Consider the following 24,504-nt stretch of genomic DNA (forward strand, 5'->3'; position numbering starts at 1 on the left):
AAAAAAAAAAAAAAAAGGTCAACTGTACTTAAAGTTGATAAACAGGTCTTCTATGCCATGTGCATACTCCCTCCAGAAAGGTTAGTTGTACCAGTACAGCCTGACAGAAATATGAAATACCACCATATTAAACTGCCCAGCGCTGAGTTTTGATGGCTTTTTAAATCCATGTTTCTTCATCCTCTCCCAACTCCTAAAATATATTTAGAAACAAAGCAGAAAACAACCCATTGTTCACTTAAAACCATTTCTCCCTACACTTCTCATTTTTTTCATCATAACTGGCTACCAAATCTTTAAAGAAATGATAACATGAGATCATCGTCTCTTTGACCAGATGATGCCGAGCTATCCAGTCTTTCAGTCTGAGCTAAAGATTATCCATCCACTGCATCATTCTTAAGCTTAACAGTAGCTGCTGATACAGCTGATTCTTTCCTGTTTAGTACCACAGAAGTTGCAGGAATTTCAGAAGCAGCGCTGCCCTGTTCACTTGTTATATTGGATATTGGAGAAGATGACTGAGGCGGTGTTGCAAGAGAAAGCGGGGTTCGCTTCAGCTTTACTACACGGTTGCTCGTAGGCTTCCTAGACGCCGAGATCTTGCAAGTCATCTCGCACAACCTCCCGCTGTCAGCCCTCTGCCTTCCCCCCGATGCCTGGGAATTCACGGGCACTGGTGTGCCCGTTGTGGATACAGTTTTACAAGCTACTTTGAGCAGCGCCAAACTTTCACTATTGGGTCGCTTCAGAGTTACCACAGAACCTGAAGTGTTGCAAGCAGCTACCTTTAATGAAGCTGAATTCTTGACTTTGATATGGGTACTTGTTGAGGGACCTGAGAATCTAATTGGCTTGGGACCAGCTTTACAGGGTAAACAATCTTCCTCTTCTTCAGTAAAGTCGATTACTCGTCTGTAGAACAAAGTACTTTAAACAAACTGGGTATTATAATTATTATTTTTATAACATAATTGCAAAATAGGCCATCTCCAACAGTCATCCACAAATCTGATCATTTTTTTTTCTGTTCCAATACCATTCATAGTTCTCCATTGTTCATAACTACAATCAGGTTTGACTCTATATCAATAGCACCAGCATTGTCTTTTACTTACACAAGTAACATTACATCTTAAAAAAATGGTAGGAGATAATGTGCACAGACTGCTAATTGAAATGAATGAGAAAGCTGGATGAATTGTAAGACAGAAAATACTAAAATAAAAAGCTACAGATTCCATCAGCTATGAAATACACTAAATACTAATCTGATGCATTTTACAAGACCTGAGCACGAAGGAACAGAAGACTTAGTTCTGCACTGTGAAATTTCAAAAAAGAAGAAAGATACCCCCTTTCTCCCTCCTCTGCTTATTTCAAAAATAAATGTTTAAGGATAAATGTCAAGAAACCAGCTGAAAAAAATATATACTGTACAAGAAATCCTACAGGGTCTCAAAGCTGGCAACTCTAATTGGCCCTGGAAACCAGCATTTTTAATGCTGGCAAATGCTATTTCTCAGTCTTGGCAAAGGAAAATGGACAGATGCCAGGAAGATGTTAATTCCTCAAGGAAACAATAAATGATGCGATAGAAATCCAGGTCACATTAAAATAGCCGATCAGAACATCAGAAAATCCAAGACCTGACCAAACAAGATCTACACTGGATGCAGGTCAGAGAGATGATCACTAAATATATATGAAAATTATTTTTGGAGAGGTGGGGCAGGGAAATAGAGGTAGCTCATATCAAATGGGTAGCAGCACTTGCAATGGCTACTTTTATGTAATTATTGAAAATGGAGTAGAGTCAGAAGTATCAGTATAAAACTGAAAGGAAAAATTCTAGCAGAAAAGAAATAAACACAAGACTAGTTAAGATTTTAAGTAGTTTTCAGTTAGATTTCTTTTTTAAAAAATCAGTCCATTTAACTATGTAATACTGTTCTCTATATTTTGAAATGACTTTTTCCCACTCCAGGTTATGTTTTCAAGCATATAGAAGTAGAATAGAATAAAGAAGATCTTTCAGCAGTCTAAACAAAAATAATCAGTTTCTACCAAGGTCAAATCTGCAATTATGCTCTCAGAGATTACCAAACATTTATAAAAATGTAAATAGAAACAACTTAGAAAACTCCACATTCATAGTTATCCAGAAATCTTAATATTACCCCCCCTTCCCCAAAAAAAGATTGTGCTGTATTCTGTTTGATTTTAAGCCATCTGTGCAAATCAGCATACCTTTTATGAACTGGAGGCATATGATGCAAGCTACTTTTCAAAGGGCGTTCTTCAAGAGTCCAACATTCTATCAGCTCCTGGGGCACTCTCCAGTAGCTGACACCTGCATTTCAAAGGGACATTGTAGGGATGAGCCAAGAGAACATAGCCAACATATTCCATGACTAAATAATTGCATTACGTAAAATTTCAGCTCTATGCTTACAAGCAACATGGTCCTTAGGACTTCCACCATAGTGCCTGACGCTAGCAGGCTGTCACCCTTGAATATGATGGCTCTCACTACACTTACTCACGTCAACTCACGTCACCTTACTGAAACATCGCTTTCAAATAACCACTACTACGGGATATTTTACGTCGTGTCACTTGTTGAATGAGAAAAACATACGCAGATTTCATTATGGTCAACTGGCAAATAATTTTTCTTATTTTTCTGTAAAAAGTACTACTACTAAAACAAAAGAAAAAATTAATACTCTACCTCTCCCTTCCCAGGCATCAAAAGCATCCATCATCTTTTTCAATTCAGTGACTGAGTAATAGCTCCAGATGTATTGGATGTTATTTCCAGCTTCTCTAGAAACATTGTTTTACAGGTAAAAGATATACAGCAAATCTAAATAAGTCCTTAAAAACAACACTGAAGAAATGTATCATTCTTTTTACCAAACTGTAACTCTAAGGACTTATTAGTAAATGTTTTGTAAAGTAGATATGAAAACCTTACCTAAAACTAACTTTCATTTCTATATAGCCACCCTCCTCTGATCTGCGTGCCTGTAAAACACCTATTGCTAAAAATGTGCATTTGTGAAAAAAAATGGGCGTTCATGAAACAATAATTCCAGAATTAATGGTGTAAAGTCTGTTCTCCTAAATCTCAATCATATATTCAAACAGAAAGCACAGTAGGAGGGCAATCGCAACCTGCTCAAACTGCTGAAACATTCACGCTTCTGTCTTACTCATGTTTCAAAAAGGTACACAGGCAAATACACTTCTGAGACTTACTGTAGGACCAAGAAAAAGACAAATTACTTCCAGATACTCACAAGCATAAGCCCACTACTGTCCTAAAAATGCATTAATGCTATGGTAGAGAAGTGTATTTCCTTTAAAGAATTACAAACATTTCCCTTCATCTTCACTTCTTTTCTGTGTCACATATTTCTTTCAGCTATCTTAGAAGACTGCAAAATACAATCCTATTAATTACTACCAACTTTGTAAATATTTTTTGAACTTTTTCTGGATGGGGATTCCTCTCCTGTATTTAATGTAAGTATCATCCTAAATTAAAACGTAATTCCAAAACATTGAAAGGTTTTAAAAATAGCAGTTAAAATATGAGAGCTTACAGCAACTGCATGCCAGCCACATTTTTTGACTCTAATTTTTGTACTCAGTGCTTAGTTTCTACCTTATCTCTGTCAAATTTGAATATTGTATTAGCCAGGTGTTTTCCAGGTAGAAAAGAATCCAATTACTGAGTATAGTACATTAATGTTACATTATGCTAAGTATAATACTTGTGTATTAATACATATTATTAACATTAGCAATTATTAATACTTAGACATTATACCTATGTGTTCATTGTGCAAGTGTCTGAAAGTCAGCTTACCTTTTGTAAATGTTTTTACTATTAATTTTCCTTCCTAGCTCTTTATTAATTCCATCAATCCCATCAGCTCTTGTTGCATACACACCAATAATTTTACTTTCACAGCTTGCTCCAGAAGTATTGAGATAGTGTAGGACCCAAACTGTAGGCTTGGTGCAGACTAAATCATAAGAATCACAGAAATCTAACAGAGCCTGGCAAAAAATAAAACACAAAATACTATATATCAATAAGGATAAATTATTTGTAGTTGAGTAACTTTCATATTTAAGTTTTCTTAACTGTATTGGTGCATTCTTTTAAATAAATCAAAGACATAGCTTATCCAGAATATTATACACCGTATTTCTTTTATGATTTCAAGGGAAAACATTGAAAATCTAGAAGGAATCCAGAGAACAGCAACAAAAATACTTAAGGACATAGGAATTCATTTATATGAGGAGAAACTTAAAAATCTATGGATGTTGTATGCCTTTCAAAGGGAGATGAATAAATGAGAACCTGAAATATATGAAACAATAAGTTACTTAAAGAACACTGATGAGGTCAAGATTAATACAGCCATGCCTCAGTTAATGAGTCACTTTCCAAATAGTTTAATTAGTGTTTAAGTAATAGTGCTCTAGAATAGACATCCTTAAGCTTTTACATAATAAATCCACTTTCTCTATCCTTTCTTATTCTAAAAGAAATGGCAAAGTATGGTTTATTTTTCAAATTTTAGAATGAGTTTACAAAACTGACTAAAAGATGTCTTATGAAGGGATCAGATCTGACTTCAAGTAAAATTTGGAGCACAAATAAGAAACTATACAGTGTCGTTCCTACTATGCGACTTTTTGCAGAAGATTTCCATGTAAAACTGACAGTCAAGTTTAAATTGTTACTTTTGCAAGTGTTGAAAATGAAGTTCCAAACACCTGACAAGAGAGGGACTAGAAAAATTAAAAGACCTGATGTCCTTGACTGCTGTGACTGTACAACTCCAAGATTTCTAATCCTAAAACTCTGAGTTGACTAGTGATTTAAAATGGCAATTAAGAGAGTGCTAACTTGCATATACTGTAGTTTTAGTATCCAATGTTAATGAATGGTGTGGATTGTGGAGTACATCTTTAAAAAAATTAAGAAATATCAAGACCTTTTTAAGTTCTATGTTTGACCTTAAAGAATATGTCTCCAATTCATTGGCCAAATGATCAGACAGACTGTATGGATAAGGGATGCCAAAATAATCTGCTTCCTCCTGCAATGCAATTCGAATTTGTTCATCTTCGGGAATCCGAACTTCTCCATGAAGATAATCTAGAAGATACTTAAATAGGCTTCCATCTCGATCAATTAGACAAGCCCCTGAAAATATAAATAAAACAATTTAAAATATTGCTTGCAACAAGTGAAGACAGACTTGTCACATTTTGCCAAATCATCAGGTAAAGCCTTTTTATAAAACTTCTTGACTTATTTTACCTAGGAGGAATAAATATACTTTCTCTATTCTCTTAAAACTACTGCACTGTTGCCCTGGAATACTTGGTAAATTTGAAGAAAATTCTAGCACAATGAACATCTCTTGCCATGTTTGGAATTTCAGTGAAACTACTGATCTGCAATAGGACTGTGGCCAGGTAAAACCTCACCTGTACTGTGCTCCTTTTAAAAGGCTACAACCTAATTCTAGATGCATTTTCATTCTAAGCTTTAGATACAACTTTTTTCACTCTTGCAGGAACATTTTCAGGTTTAGGTGTCACTCTTTTTTAAAAGTTAGAAGTAGGATCATCTTTAGTATGCATCTAGCCTAAATTTCCCAGGAAATTGCTCCAGATTTATGATATTTTTTATTTAGTTTTCCCTCCTTTGCTGCTGGGCTTAAAAACCACTAAGAAAAACAACCACATAAAATAGCCACTGGAACTACACACAGCTCTTCACTGCAGCTGAAAGATAGTAGCAAAGCTCTGCCTATAAAAATGTCAAACACTTCAGATATTTTAAATTATCACAAATGACCAACAAGGGATCACTATTCTCCATTGACCATAGTTTTAAAACTGGACATACCAGTAGGGCTTCTGAATCACAAACAAATGCCAAATTTGACCCATGAATAGTTTAGTTCAAGCTTTCATAACAAGCCACAGCTATCAAAAACTCAATCTTCACTGGTACTGAAGCATTCTGAAACAAAGGTAATAATCTGATCTCCTTAGGTAATGAGGAACAGAAAGAGCAGGATGCTCCTGAATAGGAAGTCAGAAAGAGGACTCAAATTAAATTGCAAGTATTCTGCCAGCTTCATCTGTATCTGTCTATTTTAACATTCATAGTGCAGTAGCATATTCCAAAGCAACAACCTGGACTTGGGACGAGACAGCACTAAGCAATATACAAATGTGCTTGCACACGAACACGATTCCACAGCCCTGTGGAATTCACGCCACATTGCTGCCTTGCGACGCAGGAAGACAGAAGATGCAAAACACATGTAAAACGTTATGTGAAAGCACGTGTTTGCCACAGAGCTCCCTGATCAGAGTGTAGCATTTATAGCTTAAACATATTTACCGGTTTCATCCACTGTTAGAGGAAAGCGTCCACTAAACATTGAAGCTAGCATCGAATCCTTAAAGCGGCATAAAGACTCGCGCCTGGCTGTGTATACGCATCCTTGCACATTAAGTCGAAGAATACCCTGCACCTCTTCAGCGTTGCTTTCTTCCATCGCATTTGCAAACGACGATGTTAGCTACGAGCTATTCAAGCCTGAAACACAGAGAAATACATTTAATGCCGAGCAAGTCTGAGCACGTTACGCACAAGACCTGAACGTCAGCCTGGACAAGCAGAATTTTAGGTGGTGAGGATATATTACGTGCAGATAGTGTTGGAAGGACAATGAAAAAGAAAATCAGCGTGTTCTGGGAGGCGTTGCTGCCCAGTTCCGCGCACTAATAGTGCAGCAGCTTTGTGCTAACGACAGTGCTTCCTCAAACCTGATCCCCGCGGCAGGGCTGCTGCGGCGAGCGCCGGCCGCGGCCGCCTCCCTAGCGGGGCATTCCCGACGAGCACCCGCGTGTCTGGGCCGGGCGGCTGCGCGCGGCGGCGGGAAGCAGCTCTCCAAACCGCGGCCTCAGAGCGGGCGCTCGGCGGAGCGGCAGGCGGCCGCGCCGCCCAGGCTCACCGAGCGCCGCTCGCAGGCCTCGGCCAGCAACGCCCGCGGGGGCACGGAGCGCCGGGCCCTGGGAGGCCGCCCCCGCCTCGGGCCGGGCTGCGTGGGGGCCCAGTCCGGCTCGGCTCGGCCCGGCTCGGCCCGGCCCGGCCGCGACGCGCAGCCCCCCGCGGAGGGGGCGGGCCCGGCCCGGCGGGCTCCCGCGTTACCTGCGCCGCCACAAAATGGCGGCCGGGCGGCGATGGCGGCGGCGCGTCGTTGCTGATGACTTTTCTGTGGTTGCCGGCGTGTTTACTGGAAGCGCGACCGATCCAGCTGCTGCTTTCGCAGCCTCAGTAGCGAGGGCTCGCGGAAACGGGGCGGGTGGGTGAAGAAGGTGGCTTGGGGCGGGCCGGCGCGTCGCGGAGCGCCCGCGCTGTTTTCATAGCGCTGCAACGTCCGGCCTCGAAGCCAAAGGATCGAGTGAGCCGCTATTCTTTAAGAAGCGCGGGGGGGGGGGGCGAGGGGGGCAGTATGTTACTTTTCAGGATAATATTGAAAAGGAGCGCTTAGCCCTTTCTTCCTTTAAAGAGGAAATAGTTTTCCTAGCAGAGTGTAGCTTGTTTTCTGAAAGTAGATTAATTCTGCGTTTGAGCTTGGGGTGCTCCTAAGAGGAGATGGTCTGTCTGGTTAGGCCCTGGAAGTATTTTTATATATATATATGTATATATATATATACATACACACACATATATGTATGTTATAAATAGCTGAGGCCGTTTAAAATGCATAGTACCATTTTTAAATCCTTTCTTCTCCCCCCTGCTTTGCCTCCTACTATGGAAGTATTCACAGTTTAGTTTTAGTTAACATACGTGAATGTGGCTATTACAGCTTTTAATTTGCTGGCCTGTTGTGAAATACAACTCGTACTTTGCTGCTTCAGACTTGTATGCCTTTTTAAGATATTAATTGTTTGCTTCAAGAAAGCACAGGTAAGTGTAGGCAGGGCGCTTCACTGTCATACAAGCACATTTCACACAGATAGATATACAGAAACAGTGTTTTAATAAATTGCTTATGTCTGTAATATAGATGCTTGTTTATCACAATGCATTCATAAACAACACAAAAGTGGGGAAAAATAGAGCAAGGTTCTTGTTACTCTTTTGTCTCAGACTCATTAAAAATACCTGTAAGTAGGGAAAATGGTTTTAAGATACAACCTTACTTTCTAAGAAAACATTTACCAACTCCTGCTCCCAAAGCGAAACACTGTGCTTTCTTATAACATTGTATCTACTTAAGTTCCCACCTAACTGTGTAAGCAAATAATACAGGATTCTAAGCTGTTTTAAAGAAGAATTTATTTTCTCCCATCCTATATAGAAAGACCATATACCTATAGATATAAATGCCACATAACTATAGTACTTGTATGTAAAGGTTAACAGGCTCAAGCTCTGGGTTTCTGTGAAGTTGACTAGATACCTAGAAAATACAATAAAAGGTAACCAAACTCCAAGTGTTAACAATACACTTTAAAGTTCAGTAAAAATACGGTTATTTAATTGTACAATACGTATAACAACAGGTGTGCCTGTATTGTAAACAGCTTAGCCATATTTACCTAACAAATGGATTCAATTATACATCTACAATTCCTATTGATTTTCATTTTGTATCATGGTTATTTTTTCTGCCATGTTTTGTAAGATATTTTTATGCTCATTCTATATTGCGTAGATATTGAAAATACACAATTTTGGGGCCTATACTGTGTTGGGGATGTTTTGTTACGTATTTCAGCAATTTAATCTGTCATTTAATGAATATCTCTTTAGGTACTGGGCACTAAAGAAGCTGCAAGTTACATGCTGCTGAATACCATACAGAAATGTAAAAGAAGTGGAAGCAAGTTTAATGGATTATTTTTGTGGAATGATTGTGTCTGTTTTAACTGGGACTTTACTACAGATAAACTGCATGTTGTTCTTTATTCTTTGCTAAAGTTTAGCACTGGAAGTAGTTCATATGTAGCAATTGCAATTTGAATGTGGCCATTGTTGTCAAATATTGCAATATACTTTAAGTTGCAACTTCCAGTCTTTCTCATTCTTTAAAACATTCACTTTTATTAATTTGCAGTTTTCCATTCTTGCTTTTTCCTTGAAGTTGGCTTGTTGCTTTCTCAGAAAGTCTGAACAAAGTTTCTTCATTGTATTTCTACATTAGAACACCCGGAGGAATACAAATGCATGGTTTGTAATTTTGGACTTCAGATTAAACCATTTGAAGTATTTTTACTGTTTAAGCTTAGCACAGCATGTACTTCCTATAGAGGTGGGTAGCATAACTAACCTGTGCTATTAAACTGCCTTTTATGTCTTTTGAGCTGCATGTTCTTGGGAAAGAAATACAAGTGGTTTGTTGTTGTTTTTTGAGGTGGGGGGAACTGGTTTCCTAAAGAAGACTTGTACGCTCATCCTATACATATTTGTGTTTCAGTTAACCAATTTCAGTCAAATTTGACAGAGGAGAAGAGGTATTAAGAAATAAGTTTTCTTTAACCTTGTGCAAGAAAGGGAATGTTTAGAAGAAAATATCTTATTAATACCATAATTTCAGGAAAAGCTGTAGTATGAACTCAGTTCTTGCTAGACATAAGAGCGTCTGCAGGGGGACAAACTGTTCTATGTAATCTACCTGCCAGAAGCGCTTTAATCATGGCTCATACTTTAATCATAGCTCACACACCAGGCAATTAATTCTGCAGCTTGAATTTTTCTCTGAGGTGGAGTTGCTGGTAGCTAATACGACTCAAATTCAATCTGATTCTTGCCACATGGCTAGGGCTCTTAAAACAGGCCTGTGTCTTCTTTCCTTCACTCCCTCTCTTTTCTGATGTCTAATAAGCTGTGGGACATCCTGCAGCTTTTGTCTGCACAATTTAAAGGCCAATTGTAAAATCCCAAATCGCCAAAAACCAGGCTTGTGCTGTAAATATATACTTCAGATATATAGGCTGTGAAATTTGGCAGTGCTTTTGGCCTCTACCTCACTTTTAGCAGCTGGCAATTAAGTGTAGATTTTTACGTGTAAAATACAGTGGAGAACTTCCTCATCAGAGTTTAAAGGAAAGTATGACCCTCTGTGGAAACATGATCCTTTGTTTTATTTTAAGTTTATTGTCAGCAGTAGTGACATAAATTTAAATGGAAGCAAATTAGTGATTGCTGCTTCAGGAGCTGGACCACTTTAAAACTGGAGGAAATTAAAGCTATTGGTTGGATCCTAGAGGAAAACATACTGCCTTCTGGAAAGATTAAGGAGGTAAGTTACATTTATTTGATTGTCTTTGTTGTTATTTTTTACCTTTACATGAGGTTAATTGCTCTTTTATTTGCAAAATGTGAAATAGGTGTTGTCTTACAGTGGCTACAGTTGCTTCCAAAGTTGCCTTGTGAGGGGAAAATGTAATGGGAAAGGTGTGCTAGATTAAATCTTGATTTTTAAAGGGCTTGCATAGAGGCATAGTGTTTTGCAACTTCAGGGCCATGCTGAGAAAGTATTATATATCATGTAGAAATAAGAAAAAGCAGGAAAGAAAGAGTCTTCAGATGCTATTTGCAGCAGGTAATACAAAATAGGAAATTCATATAGATACATTTTCAAATAATTAATGCAACTGGTATTTATTGTGAGATTCCCTTATTTGCTTTATAGATCATCATCATGTTAGCACATCAAAAGGTAAGATTTTTCATGATGACTACTGACATGATGACTTAGAACCTAAATAAAAGTTGTTATGAATAAACAGCAGCTTTTAGACCACCATTGCAAGAAAATCTGTGCTGTTTTGTTAATTTCAATCTTCCACATCCGTGTGAATTTTCAAAAATAAACATTAACACTTTTTTTTTGGGGGGGGGGGGTTGTGTTTTTGTGTTTGATTTGGTAAATGTTATGATGACTCTATACTTTTCCCTCAAAGCGTATTAATTGTTTATCATTTCCTCTATTGCTAATAGCTAAAGATCGGTCAAAAGAACTTTAGGTTTCCACTGTGAAGGGATTGAACAGGGTTTCTCTTTTTAATTTAAAGAAACTCCTTAAATAGAAAGCCAAATAACCCCAAATCCCTCCTGTTGCAGGAAACACTAGTATCGGTATGCAAAATCTTGGATTTCATGATCTAGACTAACATTTTGGTCAAAAAGAAAATGCTGTGATAAGTTGGAATTTTACCTGTTTATTTTAATTGGATGTGCTTTTCAACTTTTCATTTATTGATATTAAAATTATGTTGTATGCCATCAAATCAAATGCAAAGAATTTACCAAATAATAGCATTTATTATATGCTATGTCAGCATATCTGACATCCAGAGATGATTTGGTCATTTGGAGGAATTAAATAATATATATATATATATATATATATAAATGCATTAGTAAGAGAGCATAACTCTTTTAGCCATCACCCCTGGGAAATACATATACATGTGCTCAAATCATGTAAAATAAGATTATTTTGGCCAGCAATGCTCATTGGAAGCAAACATCTTCATAGCTCCCACGCAGGGGCATAAGAACATAAAGGCATAGAGTCACCCTGCCATTTTTAAATTCTTTCTCAAAATGTCTGACAGCAAGATGGCATCTCTGCAGCTCCCAACTCTCCACAGTGTACCAAGATTAATGTTAATTATTTAGGATTAACACTTATTTGTTAACTTTAGTCTGTTTGTTGGTTGGTGTTTAAAAAGTCTTACGAAGTAGGGAAGCTTCTAACGGAAGGCTACCTCAAAGCAGAAGAGGTTCTTGATATCATCAGCCCAGTTTGGTTTTGATTCATCTCAAGCGTTTATTGCAAAGATGTATCTCAGCAAGGTTGTAAATCATAGATTTTGCTCAGATTACTTCTCCGTAGTTAAAGCAATTTCTTATATGTGGTATCTCTTCAAATAGCTTCAAACTTAGCCTTAATAATCTTCATTGAAAGCACTGTGGGAAAATAATCCAGAATGTCTTTCTACAGTAACTTTGCAGAGTTGTCAGTTCAAAATGGCCTTTTTCTTACAGTTGCCACAAAATCACAATATGGGATATACGCACAGAAAATGTAGGTTCAGTTCTGTACATACTTTTTCAAAATAAAATCGTGTGCTAAGAAAAAATTACAGATTACAAGTAGCAGAAGTCCCCATGTTCTCAGAAAATGCACTGATTTCCAGAACTCTTGCTCAAATTAGTCTTCAAAGTACAATATAGGTATAGGCTACTTTTATAGGAATATGAGTGAAGCTTCTTATTCCAAGAACTTCTTTAAATAACTGAAGTTGTGAAACAAATCTGTCTGCAACTCATTAAATATAGAAAAAAATATATGTACATACGTATATATTTCTGAGGCAATCAACGGAATTTTACTCCTTAGTTAACTATAAAATCACTTGTTGCCTAAATCCTCTCTTCCTTTAAAAAGGAGGAAAGTACAAGGGAGGATAATGTAAAATACTGTTAATTTTTGTTGCTTTCATGGTTTGGACACTGTTTCTTATTAAATATTTGCATGTCCTTGACAAAACTGCTATAGTGCCTTTCCTGTTCTCTTAACAGAATGTCAAAACCAGATACAGCAATGGATGTTGGTTGCAGTGTAAATCCAGCTTAGATACAGGACAGGTTTGCATTAAACTGTTAAGGCCTGGCTATGTATTTTACATTTGAAGTACCTAGTACAAATCACTACTGTTTGGTGTTTTTTTTCAACTTTTCGTACATGTTTTCATACATAGTTTTATTCAGGTATCATCCAGTGATTTAATTCTGGATATAAAGTAATTCTTTATATATTACGTAGAAGAATGTATACACGTGTGAGTATGTGAAAGACACGTGGGGGTGCCGTAACGGTCGACTTGCAGGCTGAGGATCACTGTCCAGGAAGTCTTCTGCTTAACTTTCAAACCAAGACTGTTTTCTGTTCAGTTTAAACATTGTCTCATTGTGTGATAACAACAAATTTCTGAACCGGGTAAGTATTATCTAGCCCAAGGCGGCTATACGGAGAGCATGGCTGGGGCGACAGCTGGTTCTGTTCGTGTGGTGCCGGTTAAAAGCTCGGAGTCGGAGCTCGGGGCTGTAACGCCGCTCGCGCCCGGCGTGCCGCGCCGCCGCCGCCCTCCGTTCGCGGAGCGGCCGCGCCGCGCTTTGCTGCCCGCCGCCGGGCGGCGGGGAGGCCCCGGCCGCGCCCCCGCGGCGGTTGAGGCGCGCGAGGGGCGTGGCCCAACGGCTGCCTCGGGCCGGCCGTTGGAGGCTGGGAGCCGTTGCTGGCCCCTGAGGCGAGGCGGGAGCGGGCAGGCCGCCTCTTCGCCTCCGAAGCGCGAGAGCTCCGCTGCGAGCAACAGCCACGGGCAGGCTGTGGGCTGCGTACCCTGGGAGGCCCTTCGCTCAGGGTAGCTGTGCCCTTCAGGGTGCCCGGTGGCGCTGGGAGACCTGCCTCCTGGAAGCGGTTTGCTGGGACACCAGTGCCTCTTCCACAGGTGGAAACCTCTGCCTGGGGACAGATCTCGGCTGCAGGGGCACTCAGGTCCTCATTCTTGCCCCTTCAGTGCTTCCAGCTGGCATGCAAACTTGTTTATCCACCCCGATGGGAGGGGCTTGATGTGTGCCTAATACCCCAGTCGCCTATAGTTGCGGGGAGGATAGTGAAATCCTTTCATTAGGATGTCTTTTGGAGAATGATTTGCAAGTTTCCTTTCCCTGTTTCCATCTTCCTGCCACCTCTTTTGGCATCTTTGACCTAATCTATCAATCTGAGTAAGGCTCAGATTTTAAGTTATTTTAAGACTAAGATCATTGTTTTAACTTATTTTAAAATAAGTGACAAGGTTTGGGCTTTTTCATAAGTTCATCTTGATGTTATGTGAGTGTCTCAACTTTTTTTTTTATCTTAATGCTCATTTTGCAGAGAGAAGTTTGAAAGTGCTTCAACTAGACCTCACATTGAGAAACCAAAAGGGATTACTCGAAGAAACAAAAAATTCATTAGTGTTTCAATTTTAAGCAAGGTTTCAGAGGAATGAAACAGTTATTGGATTCTGGAGTTAGGAATAAACTAATACTGCTTATTTGAAAGCTTAATTTGTAAAATTTGTATTAGCAGAGCAAAAAGTGATTTGATTACAAGGTTTTATTTATTTATTTGTTTGTCTTTTACTCAGCTGTAAATTTGGATAGTTGGGTGAAGGGAATGGGCAAGATAAAAATCTATGAACTTTTGACTCTTCATGTTTATTAGCTGTGTATTTAGCCAGTCTCTGTGACAACGTGAGCTTAAATATCTCAGGGAACAAATCATTAACCTGTTTTGAATTTGTTTAACTAAGGTTCCATTTTAGCTAAGAGCAGACATCTTAGAAGTCATTTTCTCCATGTTAGAGATGATAAATCCTGATGAGAGAGATGCAACTTAAAAAAAAAAAAAAAAAAAAAAAAAGCAAATACATGTTTTATTATTTGGACATTCCTCTTGACAACATACAGGCTCGTTCTGATGATGCGTAAACAAACAACTGCTAAAGTGTCTACCGTTTTAACCATGGATGCTGTTAAAGGACATATGAGGAAGAAGGATAGAACATTACAAGCTGCAAAACTGAACACTTCTCTAGCATCTAAAATAAAAACTAAATTAATAAGTAAGTCCTTCCTGCTAAGGTAAAACCAAAGCCATTTACTTTCTTACAGAGGACATGAATTCAAAAGGAATAGTAAGGTGTTTAACATGACTTACTGAACTGCTGCCTAATTCAAAAACATTAATGTAGTATGTTGAGAGTTTTAGGACAGTCTCAAGGTTAAAACACATGATTTTAAGTTGTTTATCTAATTCTTCATATATTTTCAGTGCTTGCTCTTTGTCATGGCCCATGCTTTAAAAAGTGTACTCAGGTGCATTTCTAACATCTGTGTAGTATTTATCTTAGACATCTAAAAACTGTGGAACCAAAATTAGTAAAATGAAGACCTTTTTAATATATATTTTCTATAATATCTAGTATTCCTATTTTCAAAATGAGGTTTAAATAGAATTATTGATTAAACCATATTCTGAATCAAGAAAAAAGACAAATATTTATCTGCTAATTTATTCATTTGCCAGAATGTGCCTTGCTTTCCCAGTAAGTCTGGGTTAAATTCAAACATAGGTTTTTTCATGATAGCCATTTTGATTTTGTTTCTAACTGACAAAAAACAACAATATGAAACTTCTTAGACCCTCTTCTGAAAAATACAGGGAAACTATAAACATAGTGAAGCACCACTACTTCAGAATTGTTTAATTCAAGCAACATGATGAACTGCATGTTGACTTCTGCTTCTCTTTCTATAATTGATGCTGTAGGAATTGTTAGTATGTGTATTTGAACTTACTGTATTTTTATGTCAAAAATACTAATTTTCAGTTAAAAATAATTAACAGTATAGGTGAGGAATACTAACTTCCTTTAGAAATCTCCACGTTGTTCACACTAGTAATTTATTTCTATTACTGCAATGTTCTCAAAGCAGAACGTTTGGATTAAACTATTGTTGCCTGTTTCCCAAAGTATGAGACTTTACAAACTTAAGATTATAGGTCACAGAATTAATAGTGTAAGACAAAGAATAAATGTATTCAGAGTAGGTTCACTACCTTCCTCCTTTTGGTACTGTAAAGGGTATGGTCGGAGTATGGTTAGTTTATCCTGTCCTGTCCCTGCCTTGAGTCAACATTATGTATGTGTGTAACATGAATGTGAGGCAAAAAAAATCAACGTTATCTTGGTAATATGCAGTATCACTTAAAAAAAAAAAAATCCTAAGAGGGTCTATAAAAGACATGAGTAGGCAGGACATGGGAAGGTGTATTTATGATTTAAATTTTCTTTCTTTCTCTTGATGGATCTCACATTTTTGCCCAAATTGTTTGGGCTTTTTCATTGTAAAAATACATATTTGTTTTTTAGAAAGCTAAAAATGTTTTTATGCTTGTAAAACTATCCATTTTTTAAATACTTTCTGCTTAAAATATCCTTATTTTAAAAATCCAAACTAGAGCAGAACCCATGCATGAAACAAACTTTAGCTTGTAGCTGACAGAGTGGTCTTCAGAATGATATGCAACCAGAAACAGTTCTGTATTAAAAGTGTTAGACTTACTACTGTTCCACCAAAATATATTCATAGGAAAGCTGTTATATAGTGATAATTCATACAGAGAATCTGGAATTTAAGCTGTTGGAAGTAAAACAGTATGATTTTGTCTCTTTTAGATAACTCATCTATTTTTAAAGTATCTTTAAAACAAAATAATAAAGCATTAGCTCTGGCTTTGAGTGTAGAGAAAGAACATTCTCGGAAGCTAAAGAATGAGAAGATTTTTCTTCAGAAAGAAGTAGAAGAGCTGCAGCTTCATAATATCTTGCTTCGTCGAAAACTAAACTATTTGGTATGCTGTAAATAATATCATTTAAAGTTAGAGCAGCTAAACTGACCTTTAAGTTTTCTCTAGGACCATAGTATTGCTTCTTAAAATGGTGATTTAAAACATCCATGTCTCAGAGGAAAATGTGTGATGTTAGGTAAAGTTATACCTAACTACCTGTCTCATAGCAAATCATTGTTTGCATTTGATTTTTCTTTCGTAGGATTGTTTTGTGCTTACTGTTGTGCTTACTGCCACTGATGATGCATCTGACCATCTGTGACCATTTTAGTTCACTTTCAACTTTATCAGTAGTGCAATGGTATTAAAAATTGGTTCATCTTTCAACCAAGTATGAAAAATTACAACATATACTCTCTTTTATAGTCTCTTTTAAAATAAGCCAGTAGCCATTTAAAAGAGATTTTGTTTAATATTTTTTTTCTTGTACATACAGAATAAAACTCTTACAGAAATAGAAGCTTTTTTGAATAGTAACCTCTTAACTGCAATAGAAATAAGCACTCTTTCTGAGGTAAGATGATGCTTTTTGAACTATTACAATATTTAACTCTTTTCCTAGAGTAATATTTTCACAGTGCCTGAATAACCAGAATGTTGAAATCAGTTATTCATTTTAAAGCACTTATCTCAATTGTTTAAAATATGGAGTGAAATCCTGGTACAACAAAGTCAATGGAAATTTTGCTGTTGTATGGGGGGGGGGGGAACAACTCTATGGTTTGATCTTGTCTATAAAGAATCCAGAAGTTTTGTATCCGTTAGACCAAATGAAGTCATGTTGTGAGAAATAACATACAGTACTGCGGTAGGTGGCATTCTTCACTAATGAGCTCAATATGCTCTCCTTGCTTAATGCTGGAGTGAGCTATGCTACAGGAATAGATATCTCACACATTGAAACTTTGCCAGAAAGTATAGCCCATGCTAGTGCTTGTATCATGGCAAATTTACAGGTAAGTGATTATCTTCTGTTTTACTGTATACCTGTGTAGTATTAACAAAATATTTTTTATTGTTTATTGTTGAATTTTTACTGTATTCTCAACAGCTGTTTGGTGTTGCTTTATGTTTTTATATACATAATGTACTTTGGTGTTGCATTAATTATATCTACACGGAAAAACTATACAGTACTTTGGGATGCAAGTAATTAGATTTTGATAAATTTTGCTACAAGATATTTTTCTTCAAAGTTATTGTGTGTGTTTGAAGGAACATATTTTCGGCTATACACGTTTTTATGTATCTTATCTGCAAAAGTTATAATTATTCAGTGAACCACTAAGTATCATGCAACTTTGATCAGTACTTCTATTTTTGCCCATTAATTTATTTTTTTCAGGGCATATTTCTAATACTTAGGAGAATATTCAAATCTTTCTACTTCTCCACTTTTTTTTTTTTTTTTTTTTTTTTTTTTTTTTTTTTGAAAGAATCTTCAGAGTTCTCTTCTCCTGTCAGAGAGAGACAGCAGCTGTACAGACGACCAGGTCAGGAGTATTTGTAAGTCAGCTAGGTAGGTGATTGTATTAAATGTAGAAGTTGCTAAGCTAAGTGTTTGTAGTTTTTGTGTAGTTTTTGTTTGTTTGTTTGTTTGTTTTAACAACTAATACTGTATGTTTTGTTCTAATATTTCTGAAGCAATGTGAACAAAATTTCTGTCCAATTCAGAAGTTACCTATATGTGATTTGGAATTATGAGCAATATTGGTAGACAACGCTTCTGATTGAATAATTAGTTTCTTTGTGGGAACTCACCAGCACGAAGCAGGGGTCTCTATCAGAAAAAATACATTTTACCCTAAAATAGAGCCAGAAGTAAAGCACATCTCATATTTGAGCTCTTGTTTTCTGCTTTTTACGAAGCCAGATTTTACTAAAGGAATGCATTAAAGTGAATTTAAGTGAATTTTATGGCATAAAATGTAATAAAGTCTTTACAGTAAAATTTCCTCTTTTCAGATCTCTGGAACTGCCAGTGAAGCTTCCTTTAATTGCAGCATCTAATGCAAAACAGCAGGATAGCCCTTCTATGTGTGAAGAACTAAATTCTTGTACAACTACTACAATTTTGTCAAAGGAAGTACACTCAGATCAACTCAGGTTTGCATTATCATTGCCTTCCAATAAAAATAATCAAAAGTCAAATGAAATAGACCAGGTGGAAGCAACTGAAGACACAAATACATTTTTGAAAGGTATGATGTATTTCTCTACAGGTGATTTGTTTTTCAGAGATCACAGAGACAGTACTTAGTAATTCATTACTTGATGTACAATATAGAATATATAATAAGATTCATAAACTGTAATAAATTATTTTAATCAAAAATAGAATGCTTACCCATAAATACAGGTGTCCTGACAATCATTTGTAGAATAATGTTCACTGGGGAAAGAAAACAGCTGAAATCATAACAAAACCTAACATGAACTGAATAAAGCTAAGATAACAACCAAATAATAACTTAAGGAGTCAGAGAAATAGTCATTTCTACTTATATCTAATTGCAAAAATCCCACTTTGGTAAAATGCAAAACTAGCTCTAATTAAACTGATTTTTATAACCAACAAATGAAAATGTGTATCGGTTAAAAAAAAATCCAGCTTGACATTTTCTATGCTTCTAGTCCAATCTTGTCTATCTTATTCTAATAGCTATACTCTATTCTTTTTTACCTGCTGAAATTTCTCTCTTTGCTTGCAGAAAATCAGTTAGCTACAGAACTAAACTGCAACAATGTCATTCTGACTCGTCTTAGTAGTGCACAATATCCGAGACAGTCCAAGGAGCTTACAAAACAATGTACTGATAGTTCATTGCCATTCTGTGGAAATGTGACTGAAAGGAAGAAACATGCAATACATTATAGATCAAAAACTCAACCTAATATTAAGAATTCTGATAAAAAATGTAGTTCAAATAATCTGCTTCATTGTGATATTAATGGCAGCAGCAACAGCAATGATGTGAACTTGCAGGCAAAATCCAGTGGCTTGTCTTGCAGTATTCCTTCACCTCTTCATTTTAGCAGTGAAAATAACATACGTTTTAAGATGCCTGTGGACAAGATTAAACCTGAAGAAACTGTTTATGATGCTGATATGGAATTGACTGCCAGTAATGTAGGTGAACTACTCACAGTTACATCGAAAGATAAACTACACCAAAATAAAAATAGTAATGCCAATTCTGATAAAACACCAGCAAATTTCAGAAGAGTAAACTATTCTAAAGAGAAAATGAAAAGCAAGCCTAAAGTAAGTTCACATTCATATGCAGAAGAAAGGCGCTCTAAGACTGACAGCAGTATAGATTCAAAAACTAGTGACTCAGGAACTCAAATATTCCAAAATCAGACAGAACAGCTACCTACAGAGAATTCCTTAGGTAAATTGAGTTTAAAAAATACCAGCAAATACTATCAAGAACAGGGTTGCCCAAGTAAAGCTAAAGATACTAGAAGGACTTACCTGGTTAACCTACTGAGTCCAAGGAAAGAAGTCCAAGGAAATCAAGAAACTTTCCCAGAAAAGTTTGAAGATATGGAAAACAAAATACAAAAAGCAGACTCTAACTCATCTAATAATGAAATCTCCCCTGAAGTTTATTCTGCAGAAAGTTTTCCGTTCCAGGATAACATCTCTAATGCATTGTCTTTACAGCAGGACTTTCTACATACAAATGAGAAACATATCAGCCCAGAAATGAATAGGAAAGCCTTTCAGAACCCTTCTAAAAAGAATGCAACAAAATATTATAGAGAGGAAAACGGATGGTATAGAGAACATGGTTCAAAAACGTCTCAAACAGAGATATGCCAACATGACTGGAAGAGCAAAGAAGAACAGAAGAATGTCGGAAAGAGTAAATACAACCAAAAAAGTAGTTACAGACAAAGTGGAGACACTGAAAGTGGCAGTATTCATAAAACCATTCAGAAAATAGACCGAAGGAATAATAATGTTTCACCAGGAAGATTAAAACATACATTAGCAAAAGCTAGCCGGAAAGTATGTATAATACCAACAGAAAACCTTAAGCAATTTACACTTCGTAGAAATGAAGGGTTAAAAAATAAGAATGCATTGCACACAGATGTTGTCCATGGAAGTAAAATAGCTAAAACACTGCAAATACAAGGAGCTTTAGATTCTGAGAATTATGTAGCTATGAATACATTGCAAGCTAGTTCCTCTACAAAAAAGGTTGCTGATGGCAGTATTGACATGTTAAAGAAAGAGGTAGATTCCTCATCAATGGCACATAAAAATCCTTTTGTTATTAATTCTCCTGATGATCAGGTAGAGAACAAAGGGAGCTTTATTTCTGATTTTACTGAGATCAGACCAGAAAAAAAGGATTTGGGGAATGCTGACTCAGGGGAGCAGAATATTTTGGACAACCAGAAAGTCCTGCCTGAGACAGGTTCCTTTATGAGCAAGTTAAAGCCAACAGTTCAAAAATCAGACTTTCTTAAATTCCTACCTGTAGACTGCTCTGAGAATACAACATCAAGCTCAAGTAGCTTTTTCCAGGAAGGTATTCCCCATGTGGAGCTCCCAGTTGTTGATTTTCATAATGTTTCAGTGGACTTCTCTGTCCTGAAGAACTCTGAAATCTATGGAAAAAATGATAATACAGAAACACTGAGTGCTGAAATAGCAGAGCAAAAACTGGATCATACTTCTACAGAAACTTATAAAAAGTCTCTGATACCTTGTTGTGGTAAGTGTATGGGGGGCAGAAAAAAGGGGCTTTTTAAATTAGGTAATGCCTGGAATGGTGATAAGGTACCTTCTCTGAATATTATCCTGTTTTTATTCTTTGATTAGACTGGCTAGAACAGAAGTAGAAAAAAGTAAGACAGAAAATCAGTAACATTATTCCTATCTTCTATCATATTATCAGTCATGATACATTTTCAAGTTGCGGTAATTAATATTTCTATTATTTTGTAGTATATTCCAGGATGATGTTTGGCCAGGCAGATGCAAGTAATCTACATTTTTGAGAAGGAGTTAAAGTTAGAGCCTGTACTATTTTTGCAAAAGATGTGGTAGGATTCAGAAAGTTGAGTATAAAAAGATATAGTAACTTGGGCTTTTATATAAAGCAGAAGTCAATAAACTATATTGTTCCCTTTATTAATGGAGAACAGAAGCAAGAGTTGTTTTCGTTAACTAGGTCTGTATTTCTTTAGGAACACTGTAATTCAATGGGAAATCTCAGGCCTTTACAGAAAATAGTTTGAGCAGGTCTTCTGTAGCATCTACTTATGAGAATGCTTTCATATGATGACTTTTATTTTAAAATAAGTTTAAGTTAAGAAAAAAATCAAACTTTACAATAGTCTAGAAGAAAAGATTTGAATTATTTTATCATACAGTGAAAGTGGTAGAGGAATATATGAATAACGTATGTGTGCTAGAGTCAGTTTCCTAGCTCAGATTGATAGCTTTGATTCTGAACTCTTAGTCTAATACTGTTTTTGCTTCATTTGATTGCCATGACACTATAGTCAAATGATCTCCTATTTTGTAGGACAGCAGAATAGGAATCCTGGCAGAATTAGAACAATGTGCAACATATTACTCTTGTTAGTTAGTGGTTGCTTCTTCCCATTTTAGATTTCTTTTGAAGGTAGAAATAGGATCCTATAATTTTATTAGCTTCCATGAGAAATTAATAAAGCTCTGTGATCAGCAGTATTTTTGACATATAATTGACATAAAAAGAAGCAAGTTAATCATCTGATCTTCATTTGTTTAAGCATAGTCAAAAAAAAAACAGTTTGTTTTTCATTCTACGTTCAAATTTGTGCCTTGAATTAAAAGGAAACAGGGAAATGCAAAGTTTCCTGATGAATCCAGCTCTTTGCATCACTACCTTGACCTGTGCTTAAAAATACAACTTGAAAGTCTTCTAGCATGGAAGTTTCTATTTAATTAGGTCTATGTGAATGTAAATATTCATGCTTAAAGGCATCCCTCTTTCTTAAATAATTCAGACTCATAGAAGTCTCAAAAACACTTACTGCTCAAAAAGAAGCTAACCTGATGTCTGACCTCAAGTTTTAGGAATCTAGGGTCAGAATCACATTTTACTTCTTCTTTAAACCTCATCCAAGTCGTGAATGATTTGTGAGATGGTCGGAGTTGGGAGGTGCTTCATGATCAGAGAGCCCCCTCTAATTTAAATGAAACAGACACTGCCCTTCCTTAAGGAAAAAATGAACTCAGTCAAAAAATAATACTTTTTTGCCTTTGCCCTCGTAAGTCACAAGGGACTCACTGCAAGCAGCACAAAGTCACCAAAGTCACTTTAATACACCTCATGTACTTACAAGTAAAAGTAGCAAAAATCCAATGAAGAACCTCTGAAATGTGGTAAGCAGAAACATAGAAGAGTAGATCAGAGGAATATTTATAAAATGAACTGTCCTCTCCCCTGAGAGATTTTACTTGATTTCAGCACAGAATTCTGTTACGGAGAAAATGGTAATTTAGCACTATCAGTCTGACCATTAGCTAAGAGCATGCAAGACATTCTGATGTTACTGTGAAGAAATAAAATCTTTACATCTTTAAAATATAAACATTCAGTGTTATCACTTACTAGTTTCAGGATAGGCATAAAAGAAAATTTGTCATTTATCCAATATCAGTCTTCTCTATGAGATAAATAGCATGCATCTTTTGTCACGTAAGATTTAAATGAGTAAAGACTTGAAACTCAGGAAATGAAGGTAAGAGTTTTAATTTTAATTCTACTGCAAAACTACATCCAAAGTGTTCTTAACTGGATGCATGAAATATAAAACCTGATTTGTATCTTTGAGGAATATACGTTCTTGAAGAATGGGATCCAGACTAAGGGTATATTTATCTCATCTTGGATTATGTTCTGCATTAAATCTCAGTGCTTCTCAGGAAGACTGTAATCTATGAATGGTTTAGAATTTTTTGAAATGCAGGTTAAAGTAATAATTTCAGTATCTTACTGAAATTACTGAAAGTATTTGTCTCCAAAGTATTGATATTTAGTCTAGCATTCTGGATTGGTCTTAAAAACTCAAAAGTTTACAGAAAATTAACACAAATAGTACTGCTTTTATCAAGAATGGCTAATTTTTAGATATAGTGTTTCTCTTTGACATGTTCTGTGCTTCAAAATGTGAGGCATTGTAAACAGCTCCATAGCATACATTTAAAAATGAGGGCTCACTTAATCCCCTTGCTACGTTCCTTTCTTGCAGAATTGGTATAAAGTTGGAAAATCCAAGTCCTAGACAGGGAAAATCTAGTCCTAGAGAACTGCCTCATACAGATTGAATCTTCAAATTACAAATGTATACTATCCCTTGCATTTAAGGCCATGACATGTTTGCAATTTTACTTTTGCTGACTATAATAACAAATTTTGGGAACCTTAAATAGCTAGCTTCAACTTACAGTACTTTTGAGGCTTTCTTAGACTGTCCCAAGAACCACGGTAGTCCTCAGACAGCTCAGACTAGGATAAGTGAAAGCTGAAGCATTTGGTTTTGCTCACCTATTCCATCATGTGCTGAACATCTTTAGATTAGGAGCAGTAACCAATTAATTGGATTAACAAATATTAATTAAAAATAATTATGAATTGAAAGTTTACTCAATGATTCATAAAATATTTGAGATGTATATAAACTACTGTATTCACAGGGAAAAAGGCTTTGCAAGATCTGACAAATACTAGTATGTGTTCTCTCACTTCATTATCTAAATCCCTCCAAATGTTAGAAGAAAACTCAGCAGTTCGAGCTAGACGAGGAGGAGCCGCTATTTGCTACAAAGAACCCAAACTAAACTGGTAGGTGTAAGTAAATGAGTGGGGGTTTTTTGTTTTTGGGGTTTTGGGTTTTTTTGGGGTTTTTTTTTGGGGGGGGGGGGGGTTTTGTACGACAGAACTATCCCTAATAAAGATTTTAT

At 36.5% G+C, this 24,504-nt stretch overlaps 2 protein-coding genes across 10 annotated transcripts in view; one reads left to right on the forward strand and one right to left on the reverse strand.

Annotated features, from left to right (window-relative positions):
* KCTD18 (potassium channel tetramerization domain containing 18) lies at positions 1-7,422 on the reverse strand. Of its 4 annotated transcripts, none has more exons than XM_062579412.1 (7): positions 7,262-7,422; positions 6,449-6,646; positions 5,022-5,233; positions 3,878-4,071; positions 2,735-2,829; positions 2,251-2,353; positions 1-915 (listed from the first exon to the last, which is right to left on the reverse strand). In XM_062579412.1, exons 2-7 carry the CDS (start codon positions 6,603-6,605, stop codon positions 378-380), a joined length of 1,299 nt encoding a protein of 432 aa, XP_062435396.1. In that variant the 5' UTR covers positions 6,606-6,646; positions 7,262-7,422; the 3' UTR covers positions 1-377. The 4 variants fall into 4 exon arrangements, with proteins under 4 accessions (XP_062435396.1, XP_062435398.1, XP_062435397.1 ...); XM_062579414.1 differs by lacking the exon at positions 7,262-7,422 and adding an exon at positions 7,065-7,192; XM_062579413.1 differs by lacking the exon at positions 7,262-7,422 and adding an exon at positions 6,877-7,043.
* SGO2 (shugoshin 2) overlaps positions 7,251-24,504 on the forward strand; it is a 24,222-nt gene continuing 6,968 nt past the window's right edge. For 2 of the 6 annotated variants that reach the window (XR_009958858.1, XM_062579398.1), the window contains exons 1-9: positions 7,423-7,514; positions 8,876-10,364; positions 14,585-14,739; positions 16,357-16,532; positions 16,966-17,043; positions 17,966-18,048; positions 18,495-18,730; positions 19,241-21,262; positions 24,238-24,385. Coding sequence is in view for 5 of the 6 variants with exons in the window: in XM_062579398.1 (XP_062435382.1) it covers positions 14,595-14,739; positions 16,357-16,532; positions 16,966-17,043; positions 17,966-18,048; positions 18,495-18,730; positions 19,241-21,262; positions 24,238-24,385 (2,888 nt within the window). In the remaining variant the exon portion in view is untranslated. The other 4 variants (XM_062579399.1, XM_062579400.1, XM_062579401.1 and 1 more) reach the window with 4 other exon arrangements.

The sequence above is a fragment of the Rhea pennata genome, chromosome 6 (assembly GCF_028389875.1).
Source record: "Rhea pennata isolate bPtePen1 chromosome 6, bPtePen1.pri, whole genome shotgun sequence".
NCBI classification, from domain to species: Eukaryota; Metazoa; Chordata; class Aves; order Rheiformes; family Rheidae; genus Rhea; species Rhea pennata.

Excerpts from the sequence above, each read along its gene's own strand:
- KCTD18 (XM_062579412.1), bottom strand. The coding sequence starts at position 6,605 with ATGGAAGAAAGCAACGCTGAAGAGGTGCAGGGTATTCTTCGACTTAAT. Across the intron at positions 5,234-6,448 it reads TCTAACAGTGGATGAAACCG|GGGCTTGTCTAATTGATCGA; the intron begins GTAAATATGTTT and ends TTATATTTTCAG. Across the intron at positions 4,072-5,021 it reads CAAACATAGAACTTAAAAAG|GCTCTGTTAGATTTCTGTGA; the intron begins GTCTTGATATTT and ends ATTTTTTGCCAG.